Below are 24,336 nucleotides of genomic sequence, written 5' to 3' on the forward strand. Positions count from 1 at the left end.
ATGTACTGTTAGTGTGTGTGTTAAGCCGTCTCGATCTCTCTCTCTCACACACACACACATATTCACACACATACTACAACAACAGGTTCAACTTACCCCCCCCCCCTAAAAAAAAAAGGGTCAAATATTTTTGGATCTATGAAATCCTAAGCAAAACTATTGTATTCATGTTTTATTGCAAAGATGTAAAATATGACCGTGTGAGTTGAAAGTTGAAAAAAAGAATCAAGAAAATAAAAAATAAAATGTGCAAAGAATTTTGATGATCTGTCTTTTCATTTGTTAAACAAAAGATCAAACCATTTTCGCTGTTGACACCATGCTTATGCTGCATTGTTGGGAAGGGCCCGTAAATACGCATCTCACTGTTAGTCTACACCTATTGTTTACAGAGCGTGTGACAAATAACGTTTGATTTGATTGGATTCATTATGTAAACAAACAAAGAAAGCATCCCAGTTTGTTGTTGTTGTTGTTGTTGTGGGATAGAGACAGAGAGCACATTTGTTTTATTTTACTAGGCAAGTCAGTTAAGAACAAATTCTTATTTATATATGACGGCCTAGGAACAGTGGGTTCACTGCCTTGTTCAGGGGGCAGAACAACAGATCTTATTTTACCTTGTCAGGGTGGAGGATTTGCTCTAGCAGCCTTCCAGTCCAACACGCTAAACCACTAGGCCACCTGCCTCCCCATCTACACAGAGTTGTTTAAATAGCAGTGGGCCAAATTGTAACCTAGGTGTACAGTATGCTCCAGAGGCAGCAGCTTAGACAGCTGAACAACCCACATAAATACTACAGAATATTATAGTACTATTATATTATAGTACTATTATATTATATTATAGTACTATTATATTATATTATAGTACTATTATATTATAGTACTATTATATTATAGTACTATTATATTATAGTACTATTATAGTACTATTATATTATATTATAGTACTATTATATTATAGTACTATTATATTATATTATAGTACTATTTTATTATATTATAGTACTATTATATTATAGCACTATTATATTATATTATAGTACTATTATATTATAGTACTATTATATTATATTATAGTACTATTATATTATAGTACTATTATATTATAGTATAGTACTATTATATTATATTATAGTACTATTATATTATAGTACTATTATATTATAGTACTATTATATTATATTATAGTACTATTATAGTATAGTACTATTATATTATATTATAGTACTATTATATTATAGTACTATTATATTATAGTACTATTATATTATATTATAGTACTATTATATTATAGTACTTACTATTTTGTAGTATCCTGGAATTCTACCCGAGTTAGGTGTAAATGAAATGTCCCTCCCACTGATGCACTCTTCTCTCCACACAGACTCTGACCTTGAATTTAAGCATGCGAATAGAGTGGCTCGCTATTCGTTTGCGGTGGAATTTAAATAAATGAAGGTGTGGCTAAAGATACGTCGTATTCTGACCTTGACTTAATTCCCTCATAGTTTCACCACCTTTATGAGGGAGAAAACCAATTTGTGAGAAAACAAGCATTTTGTGAGTATGGAAACATGGGCCCAACACTTTACATGTTGCCTTTATATTTTTGTTCAGTACAACATATTATTATAACAAAATATATACTGAGAAGAACATTACTTATAGAGACACATTTAAACTAAATTCATTCAACAGATATCAAGAGCGACTTACAGCCAGAGCATGCAACTAAGGTAGGTAAAAAAAACACAAATCTTGACAACCCAGAACTAAAATCTCACACCATACCATGTATGTAACATCAATGGAGGCTGTTGAGGGGAGGACGGCATATAATAATGGCCGAAATGGAGTTAATGGAATAGTATCAAACACATTTATGTGTTCAACATTATACTCCATTACACTCCATTCCAGACATTATAGTCCATTCCAGACATTACACTCCATTACACTCCATTCCAGACATTACACTCCATTCCAGACATTACACTCCATTCCAGACATTACACTCCATTCCAGACATTATACTCCATTCCAGACATTATACTCCATTCCAGACATTACACTCCATTACACTCCATTACACTCCATGCCAGACATTACACTCCATTCCAGACATTACACTCCATTCCAGACATTACACTCCATTCCAGACATTACACTCCATTACACTCCATTACACTCCATTCCAGACATTACACTCCATTCCAGACATTACACTCCATTCCAGACATTACACTCCATTCCAGACATTACACTCCATTCCAGACATTACACTCCATTCCAGACATTACACTCCATTCCAGACATTACACTCCATTCCAGACATTACACTCCATTCCAGACATTATACTCCATTCCAGACATTACACTCCATTCCAGACATTATACTCCATTCCAGACATTACACTCCATTCCAGACATTACACTCCATTACACTCCATTCCAGACATTACACTCCATTCCAGACATTACACTCCATTCCAGACATTACACTCCATTCCAGACATTACACTCCATTACACTCCATTCCAGACATTACACTCCATTCCAGACATTACACTCCATTCCAGACATTACACTCCATTCCAGACATTACACTCCATTCCAGACATTATACTCCATTCCAGACATTACACTCCATTCCAGACATTACACTCCATTCCAGACATTATACTCCATTCCAGACATTATACTCCATTCCAGACATTACACTCCATTCCAGCCATTATACTCCATTCCAGACATTACACTCCATTCCAGCCATTATACTCCATTCCAAACATTACACTCCATTCCAGACATTACACTCCATTCCAGACATTACACTCCATTCCAGACATTACACTCCATTCCAGACATTACACTCCATTTTACACTCCATTCCAGACATTACACTCCATTTTACACTCCATTCCAGACATTACACTCCATTTTACACTCCATTCCAGACATTACACTCCATTCCAGACATTACACTCCATTCCAGACATTACACTCCATTCCAGACATTACACTCCATTCCAGACATTACACTCCATTCCAGACATTACACTCCATTCCAGACATTACACTCCATTCCAGACATTACACTCCATTCCAGACATTATACTCCATTCCAGACATTACACTCCATTCCAGACATTACACTCCATTCCAGACATTACACTCCATTCCAGACATTACACTCCATTCCAGATATTACACTCCATTCCAGACATTACACTCCATTCCAGACATTACACTCCATTTTACACTCCATTCCAGACATTACACTCCATTTTACACTCCATTCCAGACATTACACTCCATTTTACACTCCATTCCAGACATTACACTCCATTACACTCCATTCCAGACATTACACTCCATTATACTCCATTCCAGACATTACACTCCATTCCAGCCATTACACTCCATTCCAGACATTACACTCCATTCCAGACATTACACTCCATTCCAGACATTACACTCCATTCCAGACATTACACTCCATTCCAGACATTACACTCCATTCCAGACATTACACTCCATTCCAGACATTACACTCCATTTTACACTCCATTCCAGACATTACACTCCATTTTACACTCCATTCCAGACATTACACTCCATTTTACACTCCATTCCAGACATTACACTCCATTACACTCCATTCCAGCCATTACACTCCATTCCAGACATTACACTCCATTCCAGACATTACACTCCATTCCAGACATTACACTCCATTCCAGACATTACACTCCATTCCAGACATTACACTCCATTCCAGACATTACACTCCATTCCAGACATTACACTCCATTTTACACTCCATTCCAGACATTACACTCCATTTTACACTCCATTCCAGACATTACACTCCATTTTACACTCCATTCCAGACATTACACTCCATTACACTCCATTCCAGACATTACACTCCATTCCAGACATTACACTCCATTCCAGACATTACACTCCATTCCAGACATTACACTCCATTCCAGACATTACACTCCATTTTACACTCCATTCCAGACATTACACTCCATTTTACACTCCATTCCAGACATTACACTCCATTTTACACTCCATTCCAGACATTATACTCCATTCCAGACATTACACTCCATTCCAGACATTACACTCCATTCCAGACATTACACTCCATTCCAGACATTACACTCCATTCCAGACATTACACTCCATTCCAGACATTACACTCCATTCCAGACATTACACTCCATTCCAGACATTACACTCCATTCCAGACATTATACTCCATTCCAGACATTACACTCCATTCCAGACATTATACTCCATTCCAGACATTACACTCCATTCCAGACATTACACTCCATTCCAGACATTATACTCCATTCCAGACATTACACTCCATTCCAGACATTACACTCCATTCCAGACATTATACTCCATTCCAGACATTATACTCCATTCCAGACATTACACTCCATTCCAGACATTACACTCCATTCCAGACATTACACTCCATTTTACACTCCATTCCAGACATTACACTCCATTTTACACTCCATTCCAGACATTACACTCCATTCCAGACATTACACTCCATTCCAGACATTACACTCCATTCCAGACATTACACTCCATTCCAGACATTACACTCCATTCCAGACATTACACTCCATTCCAGACATTACACTCCATTCCAGCCATTATACTCCATTCCAGACATTACACTCCATTCCAGACATTACACTCCATTCCAGACATTACACTCCATTCCAGACATTACACTCCATTCCAGACATTACACTCCATTCCAGACATTACACTCCATTTTACACTCCATTCCAGACATTACACTCCATTTTACACTCCATTCCAGACATTACACTCCATTTTACACTCCATTCCAGACATTACACTCCATTTTACACTCCATTCCAGACATTACACTCCATTTTACACTCCATTCCAGACATTACACTCCATTACACTCCATTCCAGACATTACACTCCATTATACTCCATTCCAGACATTACACTCCATTCCAGCCATTACACTCCATTCCAGACATTACACTCCATTCCAGACATTACACTCCATTCCAGACATTACACTCCATTCCAGACATTACACTCCATTCCAGACATTACACTCCATTCCAGACATTACACTCCATTTTACACTCCATTCCAGACATTACACTCCATTTTACACTCCATTCCAGACATTACACTCCATTTTACACTCCATTCCAGACATTACACTCCATTACACTCCATTCCAGACATTACACTCCATTCCAGACATTACACTCCATTCCAGACATTACACTCCATTCCAGACATTACACTCCATTCCAGACATTACACTCCATTCCAGACATTACACTCCATTTTACACTCCATTCCAGACATTACACTCCATTTTACACTCCATTCCAGACATTATACTCCATTCCAGACATTACACTCCATTCCAGACATTACACTCCATTCCAGACATTACACTCCATTCCAGACATTACACTCCATTCCAGACATTACACTCCATTCCAGACATTACACTCCATTCCAGACATTACACTCCATTCCAGACATTACACTCCATTCCAGACATTATACTCCATTCCAGACATTACACTCCATTCCAGACATTACACTCCATTCCAGACATTACACTCCATTCCAGACATTACACTCCATTACACTCCATTCCAGACATTACACTCCATTCCAGACATTACACTCCATTCCAGACATTATACTCCATTCCAGACATTATACTCCATTCCAGACATTACACTCCATTCCAGACATTACACTCCATTCCAGACATTACACTCCATTCCAGACATTACACTCCATTCCAGACATTACACTCCATTCCAGACATTATACTCCATTCCAGACATTACACTCCATTCCAGACATTACACTCCATTCCAGACATTATACTCCATTCCAGACATTACACTCCATTCCAGACATTACACTCCATTCCAGACATTATACTCCATTCCAGACATTATACTCCATTCCAGACATTACACTCCATTCCAGCCATTATACTCCATTCCAGACATTACACTCCATTATACTCCATTCCAGACATTACACTCCATTACACTCCATTCCAGACATTACACTCCATTCCAGACATTACACTCCATTATACTCCATTCCAGACATTACACTCCATTCCAGACATTACACTCCATTACACTCCATTCCAGACATTACACTCCATTCCAGACATTACACTCCATTCCAGACATTACACTCCATTCCAGACATTACACTCCATTCCAGACATTACACTCCATTCCAGACATTACACTCCATTCCAGCCATTATTATGAGCCGTCCTCCCCTCAGCAGCCTCCACTGTGGCACATGCATCAACCATGTACAGTCAAGTAAACCCTTGTTTTTCAGAAGAAGAAGAACCACTGTCTGCAGAATCAGTGCCAGGAACAAAAGACAATTGAGTGCAAGAAACTCCCTCAGGGGCTGATCTCTTGACTGGCTCTCAGGCGTAGTGTGACGTCCCCTGACTGCCCTCGTCTGATCAGTTCCTCACGGAGCTGGAAACACGAACAGACAGACACAGTGGTAGACGTGATTATCAGGTAGAGCTGAGGTGAAATCTGATGCTAGTTGAGTAGGATGAACCTGTCTGATCTGAAAGACCTTCCGTAAGACCGTTCCTCTGATGTCATCATCTGTTAATGATGTCAGAGAGGAGAGTTTCATCCTCAGTCCAACAATGTATCCTGTGGATACACAATGGGCTGTTATAAACACACACACACAAATAATAAATAAAAAAAGTTTGAACAAAAATTAACACCGTACTTACTCGGCCCATTACTCATTGTTGTGTTATCCACATTGCTGGTTGTGAGATCGGGGGTTGGGTTTGTACTGAATGTTGTGAAGTCACTAGTTGGTTGGGTGGTAGTTGGAAATGTAGTTGTAACCGGTGTGGTTGTAATGGCTGTAGCACAAAGACACACAAACAGAGATTGGTTGGTTGATTGATTGATTGATTGGTTGGTTGGTTGATTGGTTGAGTGGTTGAGTGGTTGAATGGTTGAGTGATTGGTTGATTGGTTGAGTGGTTGATTGATTGGTTGATTGGTTGGTTGAGTGGTTGATTGATTGATTGGTTGAGTGGTTGATTGATTGATTGATTGGTTGATTGATTGGTTGATTGAGTGGTTGGTTGATTGATTGATTGATTGGTTGATTGATTGATTTGTTGATTGGTTGGTTGGTTGATTGGTTGAGTGGTTGGTTGAGTGGTTGATTGATTGGTTGATTGGTTGGTTGATTGCTTGATTGGTTGATGAATTGATTGGTTGGTTGGTTGGTTGGTTGATTGATTGATTGATTGGTTGATTGGTTGAGTGATTGGTTGGTTGAGTGATTGGTTGATTGGTTGAGTGGTTGATTCATTGGTTGAGTGGTTGATTGGTTGATTGGTTGAGTGGTTGATTGATTGGTTGAGTGGTTGATTGATTGGTTGAGTGGTTGATTGGTTGATTGGATGAGTGGTTGATTGATTTGTTGATTGGTTGATTGGTTGAGTGGTTGATTGATTGTTTGAGTGGTTGATTGGTTGATTGGTTGAGTGGTTGATTGATTGTTTGAATGGTTGCTTGATTGGTTGAGTGGTTGATTGATTGGTTGATTGGTTGAGTGGTTGGTTGATTGAGTGGTTGATTGAGTGGTTGATTGGTTAATTGATTGGTTGAGTGGTTGATTGATTGGTTGATTGGGAGTTGTGTCTCTCTAACATGCTTATCAACTAGCATCTCTCCGTAGCAGTGAAACTACCAGAACACCAGAAAGGGGCTGAATGATCTCAGGACAACGTGGTGTAATTATACTTTACCACCACTTGAGTTAACACTGACGATCACACAGCGCAGCTCGGAGTGATACCTGGAACTGAGATCGACAGAAGTGAGAACAACTGTGGCGCTGTTCAGATCTTTGTTTACACAGCATTTCAAGAAAGAGTTACAAAATAAAAACAAACCCCACACCCTTAAAACCAACGTAACGGTTTAAAGACAGTGATAACTTGTTACTGTCGGCTGTTGCAGCTCTCCAATCATATTACCCAATCAACTAAAGGTATTCATATCCAATAGGCTTAATAGTAGACTACAGAAATGTCTGGTTTAAACAAGTTTCAAGTTTAAGATTTTGTGGTTTTTAATTTTGCCTTTATTTAATCAGGTATGTCTTTGAGAACTCATTCTGTTGAGATCTAAGTTTCAAGTTTAACTAGCTGCAGGCTGACCTGCCGAGCACTCCCTGAGCAATGAAGCACACGGGATAGTACCCTCCCTCCTCATCATCAGTAGGCGTCCATCTTAGAAGGTACTCTCCTGGGCTAGTGGTGTTCTCTCTGATGTTGCCAGGTCCACTCATCAACAGCTCTGAAACCCTTACGCACGGGGAGACGAAAAGACAATTGACCACGTTTTCATAGTGCAAAAGACAATGTGCAAAGTATAAAAATGACCATAAACAGTATTATCATCTGTCAGTGTGATTTAATATGAAACTTTTCTTCAACAATGTGCGTTATGAGGAGTCAATGTTTTAACTAGAGTTAGGTCAATTGAGCAATACACAAATAGTCCATTATTTTTAACTGACAAGTTTTAAAATAAATCACGTTGACAGAATATGATAAAAGGTTTATGGTTAATTTTTTTTTACGCTTTGCACAATCCCGTTGCACTATGAAAATGTTGCCCAGTGGAATGTACTGAACGTTGTAGGTACAACAAGTAATGAATAAAGCCGATTAATTACCCACGTGAATGTAATTAGTCATTTACTGTACATGCCAGAACAGGAAACAGGAAACAGATCAGTTTTGCACATGTCTGAGTATTCTGTAGTGTAAACTAACGTCATCATGGTCTCTAAGGTCGAGATACACAGTCAGTTTTTCCACCCAGTGGGGACAAATCGTTTTACAAAGTGCTTCGCTGACTGTCATGATGCATCAGTTCAGGGGTGTCAAACTCAGTTCCCGGAGGGTCACGTGTCAGCTGGTTTCTGTTATTTCATTTCAATTTGTGTCCAATTAAGACCTAGAAAACCAGGTGAGGTTGAGGTCCTAATAAGCATGACCTAAATATATCAATCAAATACAAGGAAGGAGCAAATACCTGGAGACACACACACCTGGCACTCCAGGAAGTGAGTTTGACAGCAGTGGTTTAGGCTAATAGCCCATGTCGGGTGAAGTGTTTCACATTGCTTTTCTCTTACGTGGAGTGGGTAGCCTGTGCTCTGACACTGATCTCCAGGGGATGGTCTGCGGAGGCGTAGAGCAGTGCTCCCTGGGCTGGCGTTGGAGACTGGAACATGGGTATGTACACCCCCTCCGTACAGGACGGCACCACGGGGTCGACTGGAAGACAACCCAATGTGTTTTGAGATACAACACATGGTACCAGTCTCTTTAACCAACATTCCACAATGACATGTACAAGGAGTGGAATATCGGCTAACCAGATTGGTACATGTCAGGCTACATGACTGACTACATATCAGGCTACATGTCAGGCTACATGACTGACTACATATCAGGCTACATGTCAGGCTACATGACATGTCTGGCTTTATGACTGGTTACATGTCTGGCTTTATGACTGGCTACATGTCAGGCTACATGTCAGGCTACATGTCAGGCTACATGACTGGCTATATGACTTGCTACATGTCAGGCTACATGACTGGCTACATGTCTGGCTACATGACTGGCTACATGTCAGGCTACATGACTGGTTACATGACTGGCTACATGTCAGGCTACATGACTGACTACATATCAGGCTACATGTCAGGCTACATGTCAGGCTACATGTCAGGCTACATGTCAGGCTACATGTCAGGCTACATATCAGGCTACATGTCAGGTTACACGTCAGGCTACATGACTGGCTACATGTCAGGCTACATGTCAGGCTACATGACTAGTTACCAATGTTTTTCAGAATAAATCAGTCCCAGAACCACACCACTATGCTACAGGATTGGCTACTCTGCATGAAATGCAATGACCATCCAATTCACTAATTGGCCTTTTGACCAATCACATCAGATCTTATCACATCAGATATATATCAGAGCTGATCTGATTGGTCAAAACACCTGGGCTGCCTGTGTAAACTGAGCCTTTTCGATCTTTCATTCTTCACCTGTCATTGCAAACTGAACAGGCAGTTTGCTGAGTGTACGGCCAGAGGTCCTGTTAGATCGAGATCCATTCGGATAGGAGAGAGAGATGGACTGAGTAAGGAAGTCCTCCATCATCATCTGAACTGAGTATGTTCCAGTTGTATTCGTGTTGCTCCAAAACGACAAGGTGCAGTCCTAAAGGAGACTAGATTAAAGGGGCAATAAGGTGCAGCCCTAAAGGAGACTAGATTAAAGGGGCAATACACAGGGTGCAGTCCTAAAGGAGACTAGATTAAAGGGGCAATAAGGTGCAGCCCTAAAGGAGACTAGATTAAAGGGGCAATAAGGTGCAGTCCTAAAGGAGACTAGATTAAAGGGGCAATAAGGTGCAGTCCTAAAGGAGACTAGATTAAAGGGGCAATAAGGTGCAGTCCTAAAGGAGACTAGATTAAAGGGGCAATAAGGTGCAGTCCTAAAGGAGACTAGATTAAAGGGGCAATAAGGTGCAGTCCTAAAGGAGACTAGATTAAAGGGGCAATAAGGTACAGCCCTAAAGGAGACTAGATTAAAGGGGCAATAAGGTGCAGCCCTAAAGGAGACTAGATTAAAGGGGCAATACACAGGGTGCAGTCCTAAAGGAGACTAGATTAAAGGGGCAATAAGGTGCAGTCCTAAAGGAGACTAGATTAAAGGGGCAATACACAGAGTGCAGTCCTAAAGGAGACTAGATTAAAGGGGCAATAAGGTGCAGTCCTAAAGGAGACTAGATTAAAGGGGCAATACACAGGGTGCAGTCCTAAAGGAGACTAGATTAAAGGGGCAATACACAGGCTGCAGTCCTAAAGGAGACTAGATTAAAGGGGCAATAAGGTGCAGTCCTAAAGGAGACTAGATTAAAGGGGCAATACACAGGGTGCAGTCCTAAAGGAGACTAGATTAAAGGGGCAATACACAGGCTGCAGTCCTAAAGGAGACTAGATTAAAGGGGCAATAAGGTGCAGTCCTAAAGGAGACTAGATTAAAGGGGCAATAAGGTGCAGTCCTAAAGGAGACTAGATTAAAGGGGCAATACACAGGGTGCAGTCCTAAAGGAGACTAGATTAAAGGGGCAATACACAAGCTGCAGTCCTAAAGGAGACTAGATTAAAGGGGCAATAAGGTGCAGTCCTAAAGGAGACTAGATTAAAGGGGCAATACACAGGCTGCAGTCCTAAAGGAGACTAGATTAAAGGGGCAATAAGGTGCAGTCCTAAAGGAGACTAGATTAAAGGGGCAATAAGGTGCAGCCCTAAAGGAGACTAGATTAAAGGGGCAATAAGGTGCAGTCCTAAAGGAGACTAGATTAAAGGGGCAATAAGGTGCAGTCCTAAAGGAGACTAGATTAAAGGGGCAATACACAGGGTGCAGTCCTAAAGGAGACTACATTAAAGGGGCAATAAGGTGCAGTCCTAAAGGAGACTAGATTAAAGGGGCAATACACAGGGTGCAGTCCTAAAGGAGACTAGATTAAAGGGGCAATACACAGGGTGCAGTCCTAAAGGAGACTAGATTAAAGGGGCAATACACAGGGTGCAGTCCTAAAGGAGACTAGATTAAAGGGGCAATAAGGTGCAGCCCTAAAGGAGACTAGATTAAAGGGGCAATAAGGTGCAGTCCTAAAGGAGACTAGATTAAAGGGGCAATAAGGTGCAGTCCTAAAGGAGACTAGATTAAAGGGTCAATAAGGTGCAGTCCTAAAGGAGACTAGATTAAAGGGGCAATACACAGGGTGCAGTCCTAAAGGAGACTAGATTAAAGGGGCAATACACAGAGTGCAGTCCTAAAGGAGACTAGATTAAAGGGGCAATACACAGGGTGCAGTCCTAAAGGAGACTAGATTAAAGGGGCAATAAGGTGCAGTCCTAAAGGAGACTAGATTAAAGGGGCAATACACAGGGTGCAGTCCTAAAGGAGACTACATTAAAGGGGCAATAAGGTGCAGTCCTAAAGGAGACTAGATTAAAGGGGCAATAAGGTGCAGTCCTAAAGGAGACTAGATTAAAGGGGCAATACACAGGGTGCAGTCCTAAAGGAGACTAGATTAAAGGGGCAATACACAGGGTGCAGTCCTAAAGGAGACTAGATTAAAGGGGCAATACACAGGGTGCAGTCCTAAAGGAGACTACATTAAAGGGGCAATAAGGTGCAGTCCTAAAGGAGACTAGATTAAAGGGGCAATACACAGGGTGCAGTCCTAAAGGAGACTACATTAAAGGGGCAATAAGGTGCAGTCCTAAAGGAGACTAGATTAAAGGGGCAATACACAGAGTGCAGTCCTAAAGGAGACTAGATTAAAGGGGCAATACCAAGGTGCAGTCCTAAAGGAGACTAGATTAAAGGGGCAATACACAGGGTGCAGTCCTAAAGGAGACTAGATTAAAGGGGCAATAAGGTGCAGTCCTAAAGGAGACTAGATTAAAGGGGCAATACACAGGGTGCAGTCCTAAAGGAGACTAGATTAAAGGGGCAATACACAGGGTGCAGTCCTAAAGGAGACTAGATTAAAGGGGCAATAAGGTGCAGTCCTAAAGGAGACTAGATTAAAGGGGCAATACACAGGGTGCAGTCCTAAAGGAGACTACATTAAAGGGGCAATACACAATTCTTACATACATTTAAAAACAATATATAAACCCATTGATTCTTGAAGTATATAACTTATAAATGCCTCGGGGGCTTAGTTCAACTGTCGTACCCCATCAGAACCAGTAATATAAACTTGTTTTACTCTATTGTTTGTAAACAACATAAATGTGAACTATACGTTTGGTATCATGGAGTCCTTGCATCCGAAGCTCTGTCTATGACTGTTAGAGTGGCTACATTTCCCCGACCCCTGTCCTTCAGCTGTTTACCGAAACAGTGGAGGGTGTCACGACTTTGCTATTGTTAGAACTGCGTACCGCCCCTTTACCCAGTGTCATTTCAGATAAATAACTTTCCTTTTCTTTAACGAGGTTCACAAAAACAATCCCATGCTGAGCGAACACGTGACAGCTAGCCAGACAGACAAAACAACACAAGTTGTACTACTCTTCCCACAGTTCCTGTCTTATTCCACTAGCTATTCCTCTCCACTAGGTGGCAGTGTTCACTGATACACTAACTTGGAACGCTCAACCTGGAAACTTATAGCAATCACGTTATTGTCACGCAACAATCAACAATGACTTATCAACTCCAAATATACCAAATATAATTCTTAACTGGTTATTCCCTTTTCACTTACTATCATCATCATTGTCTATGTGTTTTGCTGTCATGTGGATACTAACCCAACGCAGAGTGAAGTTAACACCGGCAAGGTTACTAGATGTGACACACTCATCTGTTGGTACTGCATATCTGCATCTGACCTCATCCCCATCTGGGTCAAATGACAACATGTTGAAATCTCTTCGACAATTGACTGGGACACTGTGAGAGAGAGAGAGAGAGAGAGAGGGGGGGGGGGTGGTTGGGAAGGGAGAGAGAGAGAGAGGGAGGGAGGAAAGAGGGGGTGGGAGAGTGAGTGAGAGAGAGAGAGAGAGAGAGAGAGAGAGAGAAAGAGAAGGGGGGACAGAGGTAGAGGGGGTGTGAGAGGGCAGAGCGGGGGTGGGAGAGAGGAGGAAATATGGTGGAGGGAGAGAAGTGGGGAGATAGAGGAAGAGACAGAGAGAAGGGGGGTGTGAGAGGAGAGAGCGAAAGAAAGGGCGAGAGAGGGGGGAGACAGAGAGAGAGGGGGGAGACAGAGAGAGAGAGGGGGGGTAGACAGAGAGAGAGAGAGAGGGGGGAGACAGAGAAAGAGGGGGAGACAGAGAGAGAGGGGGAGACAGAGAGAGAGAGAGGGGGGAGACAGAGAGAGAGGGGGGAGACAGAGGGAGAGAGAGGGGGGAGACGGAGACAGAGGGGGAGACAGAGAGAGAGAGAGAGAGAGAGAGAGGGGGGAGACAGAGAAAGAGGGGAGACAGAGAGAGAGAGAGAGAGAGAGAGAGAGAGAGGAGGGAGACAGAGAAAGGGGGGGAGACAGAGAGAGAGGGGGGAGACAGAGAGAGAGAGGGGGGGTAGACAGAGAGAGAGAGAGAGAGAGAGAGGGGGGAGACAGAGAAAGAGGGGGAGACAGAGAGAGAGGGGGAGACAGAGAGAGAGGGGGGAGACAGAGGGAGAGAGAGAGGGGAGACGGAGACAGAGGGGGAGACAGAGAGAGAGAGAGAGAGAGAGAGAGAGAGGGTGGAGGGAGACAGAGAAAGGGGGGGAGACAAAGAGAGAGGGGGGAGACAGAGAGAGAGGGGGGAGACAGAGAGAGAGGGGGGAGACAGAGACATGACATGGTTATGTAGTCCTGTATGTATATAGTAGTGTTTACCTCATGGGTATGTAGTCATGTATGTACAGTGCCTTGCGAAAGTATTCGGCCCCCTTGAACTTTGCGACCTTTTGCTACATTTCAGGCTTCAAACATAAAGATATAAAACTGTATTTTTTGTGAAGAATCAACAACAAGTGGGACACAATCGTGAAGTGGAACGACATTTATTGGATATTTCAAACTTTTTTTAACAAATCAAAAACTGAAAAATTGGACGATAAAGGCTTTGCGCTTCTTTTTTCTTTCTTTTTTCTCCTGTGGAGCTTTTGTCGTTTGATCCGGAAGTCCAGGGCACCGGGTAGGCGAAGTGTTCCCAATTTTGAACCATTTTCATTTGTCTGAAAAGACAAGACCAAAGCAAATGCCAGCCGGACCAGGAGATCTGTGGCTAAATCGAGTGTGCCTCCTGCGCTGGCCAAATCGGATGGCTCATATCACCTCACTTATTTACAGCATTCACCACAAAATGTGATGCTAGCCTACATGAGATTTGATCATTTTTAACATGACCAGAGAGAAACTATCAAAGAGTACCTCCAAAGAGCTGCAGTTTTTGTGTTTGAGTTTTTATTCAACACTGTAAAACACCGTTTTTATTCAACAATGTAAAACAAATCAAATCAAATCACATTTATTTATATAGCCCTTCGTACATCAGCTGATATCTCAAAGTGCTGTACAGAAACCCAGCCTAAAACCCCAAACTGCAAGCAATGCAGGTGTAAAAACACTGTTTTTATTCAACACTCCTAAAACACTGTTTTTATTCAACAATTTAAACACTGTTTTTATTCAAATACAGATGAAAAAACGGTGTTCAGATGTGATTGGAAGTCCAAAGGCTAATAAAAACCACACCACAAAAACAATACAGTTGAAGTGGGAAGTTTCCATACGTTTAGGTTGGAGTCATTAAAACTCGTTTTTCAACCACGCCACAAATGTCTTGTTAACAAACTATAGTTTTGGTAAGTCGGTTAGGACATCTACTTTGTGCATGACACAAGTCATTTTTCCAACAATTGTTTACAGACAGATTATTTCACTTATAATTCACTGAATCACAATTACAGTGGGTCAGAAGTTTACATACACTAAGTTGACTGTGCCTTTAAACAGCTTGGAAAATTCCAGAAAATGATGTCATGGGTTTAGAAGCTTCTGATAGGCTAACTGACATAATTTGACTCAATTGGAGGTGTACCTGTGGATGTCTTTCAAGGCCTACCTTCAAACTCAGTGCCTCTTTGCCTGAGAATGGAAAAATCAAAATAAATCAGCCAAGACCTCAGAAAAAAATTGTAGACCTCCACAAGTCTGGTTCATCCTTGAGAGCAATTTCCAAACGCATAGAGGTACCACGTTCATCTGTACAAACAATAGTACGCAAGTATAAACACCATTGGACCAAGCAGCCGTCATACCGCTCAGGAAGGAGACGCCTTCTGTCTCCTAGAGATGAACGTACTTTGGTGCGAAAAGTGCAAATCAATCTCAAGACAACAGCAAAGGACCTTGTGAAGATGCTGGAGGAAACAGGTACAAAAGTATCTATATCCACAGTAAAACGAGTCCTATATCGATATAACCTGAAAGGCCGCTCAGCAAGGAAGACCAATTTATGTGGATATATTGAAGCAACATCTGAAGACATCAGTCAGGAAGTTAAAGCTTGGTAGCAAATGGGTCTTCCAAATGGACAATGACCCCAAGAGTACTTCCAAAGTTGTGACAAAAATGGCTTAAGGACAACAAAGTCAAGGTATTGGAGTGGCCATCGCAAAGCCCTGACCTCAATCCCATAGAACATTTGTGGGCAGAACTGAAAAATGTGTGCGAGCAAGGAGGCCTACAAACCTGACTCAGTTACACCATCTCTATCAGGAGGAATGGGCCAAAATTTACCCAACGTATTGTGGGAAGCTTGTGGAAGGCTACCCGAAACGTTTGACCCAAGTTAAACAATTTAAAGGCAATGCTACCAAATACTAATTGAGTGTATGTAAACTTCTGACCCACTTGGAATGTGATGAAAGAAATAAAAGCTGAAATAAATCATTCTCTCTACTATTATTCTGACATTTCACATTCTTAAAATAAAGTGGTGATCCTAACTGACCTAAAACAGGGAATTTTTACTAGGATTAAATGTCAGGAATTGTGAAAAACTGTGTTTAAATGTATTTGGCTAAGGTGTATGTAAACTTCTGACTTTAACTGTATATATGTATTAATATATATATTTATTAATATTTAAAAAAAATATATACACTACTTATAAGTACAAGAATAAAAAAGGTTTGTTGAAACAGATAACAAAACCTTCTAATTATATAAAGGGTGGGTGTCATTTCAATCATAGAAATGTAATTCCTAGAACGGACCCATCCCTCGAGACCACTGCAATGCAGCCGGTACACCATTGACATTTAAATGTAATTTACTTTTTTTTTTACTTCCAATTATTATCACAAAGATGGTCGCCGGTCCATCCACCTTTGAATGTCAAGTGGTAAAGTGTGTTCTATTATCTGTATGTCTATGATTTTGACAGGTTTCCTATGAAAGATTGACAGTGTAATTTAAAACAACTGATGGACCTCCCAACAGTCTCTGTGGTACCATTTGACAGTTGACATTTCTATTTGATTCCCAGTTTAGTGTATTAAATGTGACGCCCGCCCTGCATTAAAGAGCATGCTGTGTCTCAACCGACGGTGGACACAACACGAAGACCTCAGACGATGTAAGACTAAGGGTCTGAGCTACAACATGTGAGATAATGAAAATCTGATTTGTTCATTTTAGATCATTTAAATTAAAGGTTAAAAAAAGTATTATTATTATTAATTTTTTTTTAAGTGTTTCATACAATTATCAAATACACTGAACAAAAATATAAACGCAACATGTAAAGTGTTTCATAATACATACATCATTCATGCCAAAATAGAATGTCCCAGAAATGTTCCAACCGCACAAAAAGCTCTTATTTCTTTCAAATTTGTTTGCATCCCTGTCAGTGAGCATTTCTCCATTGCCAACATAATCCATCCACCTGACAGGTGTGGCCTGTCAATAAGCTAATTTAAACAGCATGATCATTACACAGGTGCACCTTGTCCCGGGGACAACACAACATCACAGAAGTTTTGAGGGAGCGTGTAATTAACTTTGTTACTTGAGGAATGTCCACCAGAGCAGTTGCCAGACAATTGAATGTTAATTTCTCTACCTTAAGCCATCTCCAACGCCGTTTTAGAGAATTTGGCTACACGTTCAATCAGCCTCACAATCGCAGACCATGTATATGGCGTTGTGTGGGCGAGCAGTTTGTTGATGTCCATGTTGTGAACAGAGTGCCCCATGGTGGCGGTCGGATTATGGGATGGGCAGCCATAAACTCCAGACAATGAATACAATTGCATTTTTTTCTATGGCAATTTGAATGCACAGAGATACCGTGACGAGATCCTGTGGCTCATTGTCGTGCGATTCATCCTCCACCATCACTTCATGTTTCAGCATGATAATACACAGCCCGATGTCACAAGGATCTGTACATAATTCCTGGAAGCTGAAAATGTCCCAATTCTTCCATGGCATGCATACTCACTAGACATGTCACCCATTTAAGCATGTTTGGGATGCTCTGGATCGACTTGTGTTCCAGTTGCCGACAATATCCAGCAACTTCTCACAGCCAATTGAAGAGGAGTGGGACAACTTCTCACAGCCAATTGAAGAGGAGTGGGACAACTTCTCACAGCCAATTGAAGAGGAGTGGGACAACTTCTCACAGCCAATTGAAGAGGAGTGGGACAACTTCTCACAGCCAATTGAAGAGGAGTGGGACAACTTCTCACAGCCAATTGAAGAGGAGTGGGACAACTTCTCACAGCCAATTGAAGAGGAGTGGGACAACTTCTCACAGCCATTTGAAGAGGAGTGGGACAACTTCTCACAGCCATTTGAAGAGGAGTGGGACAACTTCTCACAGCCATTTGAAGAGGAGTGGGACAACTTCTCACAGCCATTTGAAGAGGAGTGGGACAACATTCCACAGGCCACAATCAACAGCCTGATCAACTCCATCTGAAGGAGATTTGTCGCGCTGCATGAGACAAATGGTGGTTACACCAGATACTGACTGGTTCTGATCCACGCCCCTACCTTTTTTTAATGTATCTGTGACCAATAGAGATATATCTGTATTCACAGTCATGTGAAATCCATAGATTTAGGCCAAATTAATTTATTTAAATTGAGTGATTTCTTTATAGGAACTTTTGTTCAGTATAGTTTGACAACCTTTTTTTTGTAAGATTTTAAATTACATCCAATTCAACCATTTCTCTTTTCCAGTGAGGAAGACATGGATGTTTCATGGTATAGTGGGGTATGGATGTTTCATGGTATAGTGGGGTAATGATGTATCATGGTGTAGTGGGGTATAGATGTTTCATGGTGTAGTGGGGTATGGATGTTTCATGGTATAGTGGGGTATAGATGTTTCATGGTATAGTGGGGTAATGATGTATCATGGTATAGTGGGGTATAGATGTATCATGGTATAGTGGGGTATAGATGTTTCATGGTATAGTGGGGTAATGATGTTTCATGGTATAGTGGGGTAATGATGTATCATGGTATAGTGGGGTAATGATGTATCATGGTATAGTGGGGTATAGATGTATCATGGCATAGTGGGGTATAGATGTATCATGGTATAGTGGGGTAATGATGTATCATGGTATAGTGGGGTATAGATGTTTCATGGTATAGTGGGGTATAGATGTTTCATGGTGTAGTGGGGTATAGATGTATCATGGCATAGTGGGGTATAGATGTTTCATGGTATAGTGGGGTATAGATGTTTCATGGTATAGTGGGGTATAGATGTATCATGGTATAGTGGGGTATGGATGTATCATGGTATAGTGGGGTATAGATGTATCATGGTATAGTGGGGTATGGATGTATCATGGTATAGTGGGGTATAGATGTATCATGGTATAGTGGGGTATGCAAAAGGTGTCAACTTTAAGTGCCTCTGTCTACTGACTGTTTTTTGGCATTCAGGTCCAGAAGTCCCGTTCTGATCACTTCTACCACGGGTAAATATGTTTGGAACGTTTCATAAAAGTCAAAAGGGGTGCGGTCAAAAAAGTGATTGATATCAAAGTGGAATGACCCTATGACATCTTCAAATGAGGGGTCTAGATATAGATACACTACATATATAAGGTGCTTTCATTTCTAAACAGTAAAAAAAAAAAATATATATATATATATATATATAAATGCCTTCAAATAAAATGTGCATGTACTGTATGTCCTGTCACCTCATATGAAACATTTGATCTCATATCCAAAATGCTGTAGTATAGGGCAACATTTAAAATGATGGCTTCACTGTCCAAATACTGTACATTCAGATGGGAGTGTATGTATGTTGCCCATTGTCCCCTATTTTATTTTTTTTACCTTAGCTTACCTTTTTTTTACCCTAGTTAAGAACAAATTCTTATTTTCAATGACGGCCTAGGAACAGTGGGTTAACTGCCTTTTTCAGGGGCAGAACGACAGATTTGTACCTTGTCAGCTTGGGGATTTGAACTTGCAACCTTGCGGTTACTAGTCCAACACTCTAACCACTAGGCTACCCTGCCGCCCCGTATAACTACTATGACCTATAACTGTAACTACTTTGGTTACCAGGATACAATAACTTAGCTGTACACTGTATCTACACATCAGGTACAGAAACCCTCTCAGTAATGGATGGAAGATACAGCATCTAAGTAACTTATAAAACATTTCACCGTAATGAACTGATGACATCACATAGAATGCAGATCAAACCATCACTCACCGAAGGTCAAAAGTGTGTGTGTTATTGGAGACGTGTCTAGTCATTCGTCCCTCTGTCTGACACCAGTCTCCGGACATCTCCTGGTCCACTATCTGAACCGCTAGACTAGTCCGAGTCCCACAGTCCGCACTGATACAAAGCCAGGTATCAGTAAAGGTGCAGCTGTGAAATCCTGTCTTATAGCGAAGGTCCACCTGCAACGAACCTCCACTTTATAAAGACCACCACTTAATACAAATGTCAAGGGCGACTGCACTACCTGATTTGTCCTCGTTTTAGATTTGGTTCATTAATAAATGACTGAATTCATTTGGTTTCGGGGGGTCTCTTTTGTGTGTTTGCAGGTGGGAAGAGTTTGCCAAGTCGTTTCGCCATTTAGCTTCAGCGGACTGATGTACAACCATGGCAAAGTTGTTTTGACTTTGGATTGACGACCGCTGGGGCTAGTTAGAGAGCGTCAATAAATTACACAATGCTGTCCAAGGGGGAAAAAACTGTGTTTTGTTGTTTGCACTAACTTCTTTGTTGTTGTAATATCGCAAAGCGGACGTTAAGGACTCCAGCTTTAATGAAGATGCATGTATTCCATTTGTATGTCTTTTCAGACTATTTGACCGTTGTCTGGATGTAAGAATAGGGTTGAAAACCCCTGGTAATTTACTAAACTTTTCTTAATAATCCTTAAAATCTATTGACCCATAATAAGTAACATAATAAAATAATCCCCCATCAAAATCTGTCTGTTTAAACTAGAGATATCTGTATTTTTTTTCTCTCAAAGTGAAAGTCCGTTGGGCTATGTTTTTAAGATGGTCATACCATGGATCATTTAGCTATTTGATTTGGAATTTTAGGACCCCTTTAGGTATCAACAGGGGTCCTAAATGGGTCCTAAAACTCCCGAAAATCCTTAAATGTTCCAACATTTTGGTAGTTTACTGACAACATTGGTAAGTGAACGATAATATTCGGACTTTAAAAGAAGTCCCATCAGTGCGGTCTTACCCTGTAGGTTCCGTTTGGGTTGCTCCCTCTGGGGTCGAAGGTCATGGTCCCTCCGTAGAAGTGGGAGGCCCAGGAGCTGGAGACCAGCAGCAGTAGTAGTGAGGACTGGGATGGAGACATGGTGTTTGTCTCTCTGTCTGTGTCACTCTGAGCGCCGACTCTGCTTTAATACACACGTACAGTAGAGGCACATGCGTTGAAGACAACAGGTTACCGTGACATGCTAACTTACAAGCCCCTAACCAACAATGCAGAGTAAAAATAACTAAGAAAAATGTGGCAAATAAACTAAAGGAAAAATTGTAAGACAATAAAATAACAATAACAAGGCGATATACAAGGGGTACTGGTACCGAGTCAATGTGCAACAAGGGTAGTCAAAGTAATTAGGGAAATATGTACAATGTAGGTAGGGGTAAAGTGACTAGGCATAGATCATAAACAGAGAATAGTAGCAGTGCATGTGAAGAGTGTGAAGGAATGTGTATGTACAGTGGGGAGAACAAGTATTTGATACACTGCCGATTTTGCAGGTTTTCCTACTTACAAAGCATGTAGAGGTCTGTCATTTTTATCATAGGTACACTTCAACTGTGAGAGACGGAATCTAAAACAAAAATCCAGAAAATCACATTGTATTATTTTTAAGTAATTAATTTGCATTTTATTGCATGACATAAGTATTATGTATACAGAAGCTGTTCAGCAGTCTGGTGGCTTGAAGGGTAGAAGCTGTTCAGCAGTCTTATGCTTGGGGGTAGAAGCTGTTCAGCAGTCTGGTGGCTTGGGGGTAGAAGCTGTTCAGCAGTCTTATGGCTTGGGGGTAGAAGCTGTTCAGCAGTCTTATGGCTTGGGGGTAGAAGCTGTTCAGCAGTCTTATGGCTTGGGGGTAGAAGCTGTTCAGCAGTCTAATGTATTGGGGGTAGAAGCTGTTCAGCAGTCTTATGCTTGGGGGTAGAAGCTGTTCAGCAGTCTTATGGCTTGGGGGTAGAAGCTGTTCAGCAGTCTGGTGGCTTGGGGGTAGAAGCTGTTCAGCAGTCTTATGTCTTGGGGGTAGAAGCTGTTCAGCAGTCTAATGGCTTGGGGATAGAAGCTGTTCAGCAGTCTAATGGCTTGGGGGTAGACGCTGTTCAGCAGTCTGGTGGCTTGGAGGGTAGAAGCTGTTCAGCAGTCTAATGGCTTGGGGAAAGAAGCTGTTCAGCAGTCTGGTGGCTTGGAGGGTAGAAGCTGTTCAGCAGTCTAATGTCTTGGGGGTAGAAGCTGTTCAGCAGTCTTATGGCTTGGGGGTAGAAGCTGTTCAGCAGTCTGGTGGCTTGGGGGTAGAAGCTGTTCAGCAGTCTTATGCTTGGGGGTAGAAGCTGTTCAGCAGTCTAATAGCTTGGGGGTAGAAGCTGTTCAGGAGCCTTTTGGTGCCAGAGTTGGCCATCCACTACCGCTTGCCTTGCGGTAGCAGGGTGAACAGTTTATGACTTGGGTGGTTTCTATGGCCTTCCTCTGACACCGCCTGGTATAGAGTTCCTGGATGGCAGGGAGCTCAGTCCCAGTGATGTACTGGGCTGTACACACTACCCTCTATAGTGCCTTGAGGTCGGATACCCACACACATGCACACTCACTCAAGAATGTAAGCACGTTAGCACACACACGCATACACACACAATCCTTCCCTTGGAACCATTCAGGAGGAAACATATGTGATTGTTTGTATGAGGAATGAGGAAAGATCTTTGGAATGAGGATGAGATTACATAGAAGACGTCTTTGATAAACACCAAACAAACCACCATGGAACATCACCATTTAATCAAATCTAATACACGTTTTGTCAATTTCAGTGCTGCGTAATCAAGTTACATTTTTTTAATCTAAGATGAAATCGGACAGTAGAGTGCCAGACATCTATACCATCCAAACTTATCCTAGACCAGACCCTTGTCCCCTTACAGAAGCATCTGGTATAGAAGTCCTGGACGGCAGGAAGCTTGGCCCCCAGTGGTGTACTGGTCCGTACGCACTACCCTCTAGCGCCTTACGGTCAGATGCCGAGCAGTTGCCATACCAGGCGGTGATGCAAACCACTCAGGATGCTCTCGATGGTACAGCTGTAGAACTTTTTGAGGATCTGGGGACCCATGCCAAATCCTTTCAGTCTCGTGAGGGGGAAAAGGTTTTGTAGTGCCCTCTTCATGACTGTCTTGGTGTGTTTGGACCATGATAGATCGTTGGTGATGTGGACACCGAGGAAATTTAACCTCTAGCGACGAGCAATCCCGTATCCGGGAGCAAAATCATAGCCTCAAGCTCATTACCATAACGCAACGTTAACTATTCATGAAAATCGCAAATGAAATGAAATAAATATATTGGCTCACAAGCTTAGCCTTTTGTTAACAACACTGTCATCTCAGATTTTCAAAATATGCTTTTCAACCATAGCTACACAAGCATTTGTGTAAGAGTATTGATAGCTAGCATACCATTAAGCCTAGCATTCAGCAGGCAACATTTTCACCAAAACAAGAAAAGCATTCAAATAAAATAATTTACCTTTGAAGAACTTCGGATGTTTTCAATGAGGAGACTCTCAGATAGCAAATGTTCAGTTTTTCCAAAAATATTATTTGTGTAGGAGAAATCGCTTCGTTTTGTTCATCACGTTTGGCTAAGAAAAACCCCCGAAAATTCAGTCATTACAACGCCAAACTTTTTTCCAAATTAACTCCATAATATCGACAGAAACATGGCAAACGTTGTTTAGAATCAGTCCTCAAGGTGTTTTTCACATATCTATTCGATGATAAGTCATTCCTGGCAGTTGGGTTTCTCCTCTGAAACAAATGGAAAAATACACGCAGGTGGAGATTACGCAATA

General features: G+C 41.4%; 2 protein-coding genes across 2 annotated transcripts in view; both read right to left on the minus strand.

Moving 5' to 3' along the window:
* The window catches only part of LOC139387908 (sterile alpha motif domain-containing protein 9-like), a 429,675-nt gene that overhangs the window by 323,614 nt on the left and 81,725 nt on the right, over positions 1 to 24,336 (minus strand). The gene's annotated exons all lie outside the window — the stretch shown is intronic.
* On the minus strand, positions 6,492 to 13,624 carry LOC139388238 (uncharacterized). Its single transcript, XM_071134787.1, has 6 exons — positions 13,512 to 13,624; positions 10,218 to 10,392; positions 9,286 to 9,427; positions 8,300 to 8,446; positions 7,881 to 7,941; positions 6,492 to 6,572 (listed from the first exon to the last, which is right to left on the minus strand). Exons 1-6 carry the CDS (start codon positions 13,620 to 13,622, stop codon positions 6,492 to 6,494), a joined length of 717 nt encoding a protein of 238 aa, XP_070990888.1. The 5' UTR covers positions 13,623 to 13,624.

Source organism: Oncorhynchus clarkii, chromosome 29, assembly GCF_045791955.1.
Source record: "Oncorhynchus clarkii lewisi isolate Uvic-CL-2024 chromosome 29, UVic_Ocla_1.0, whole genome shotgun sequence".
NCBI classification, from domain to species: domain Eukaryota; kingdom Metazoa; phylum Chordata; class Actinopteri; order Salmoniformes; family Salmonidae; genus Oncorhynchus; species Oncorhynchus clarkii.

Coding starts and splice junctions, on each gene's coding strand:
- LOC139388238 (XM_071134787.1), bottom strand. CDS start 13,622: ATGTTGTCATTTGACCCAGATGGGGATGAGGTCAGATGCAGATATGCA. Junction 10,393..13,511: donor TTAACTTCACTCTGCGTTGG/GTTAGTATCCAC, acceptor AGTCTCCTTTAG/GACTGCACCTTGTCGTTTTG. Junction 7,942..8,299: donor GCTCAGGGAGTGCTCGGCAG/GTCAGCCTGCAG, acceptor TGTCGATCTCAG/TTCCAGGTATCACTCCGAGC.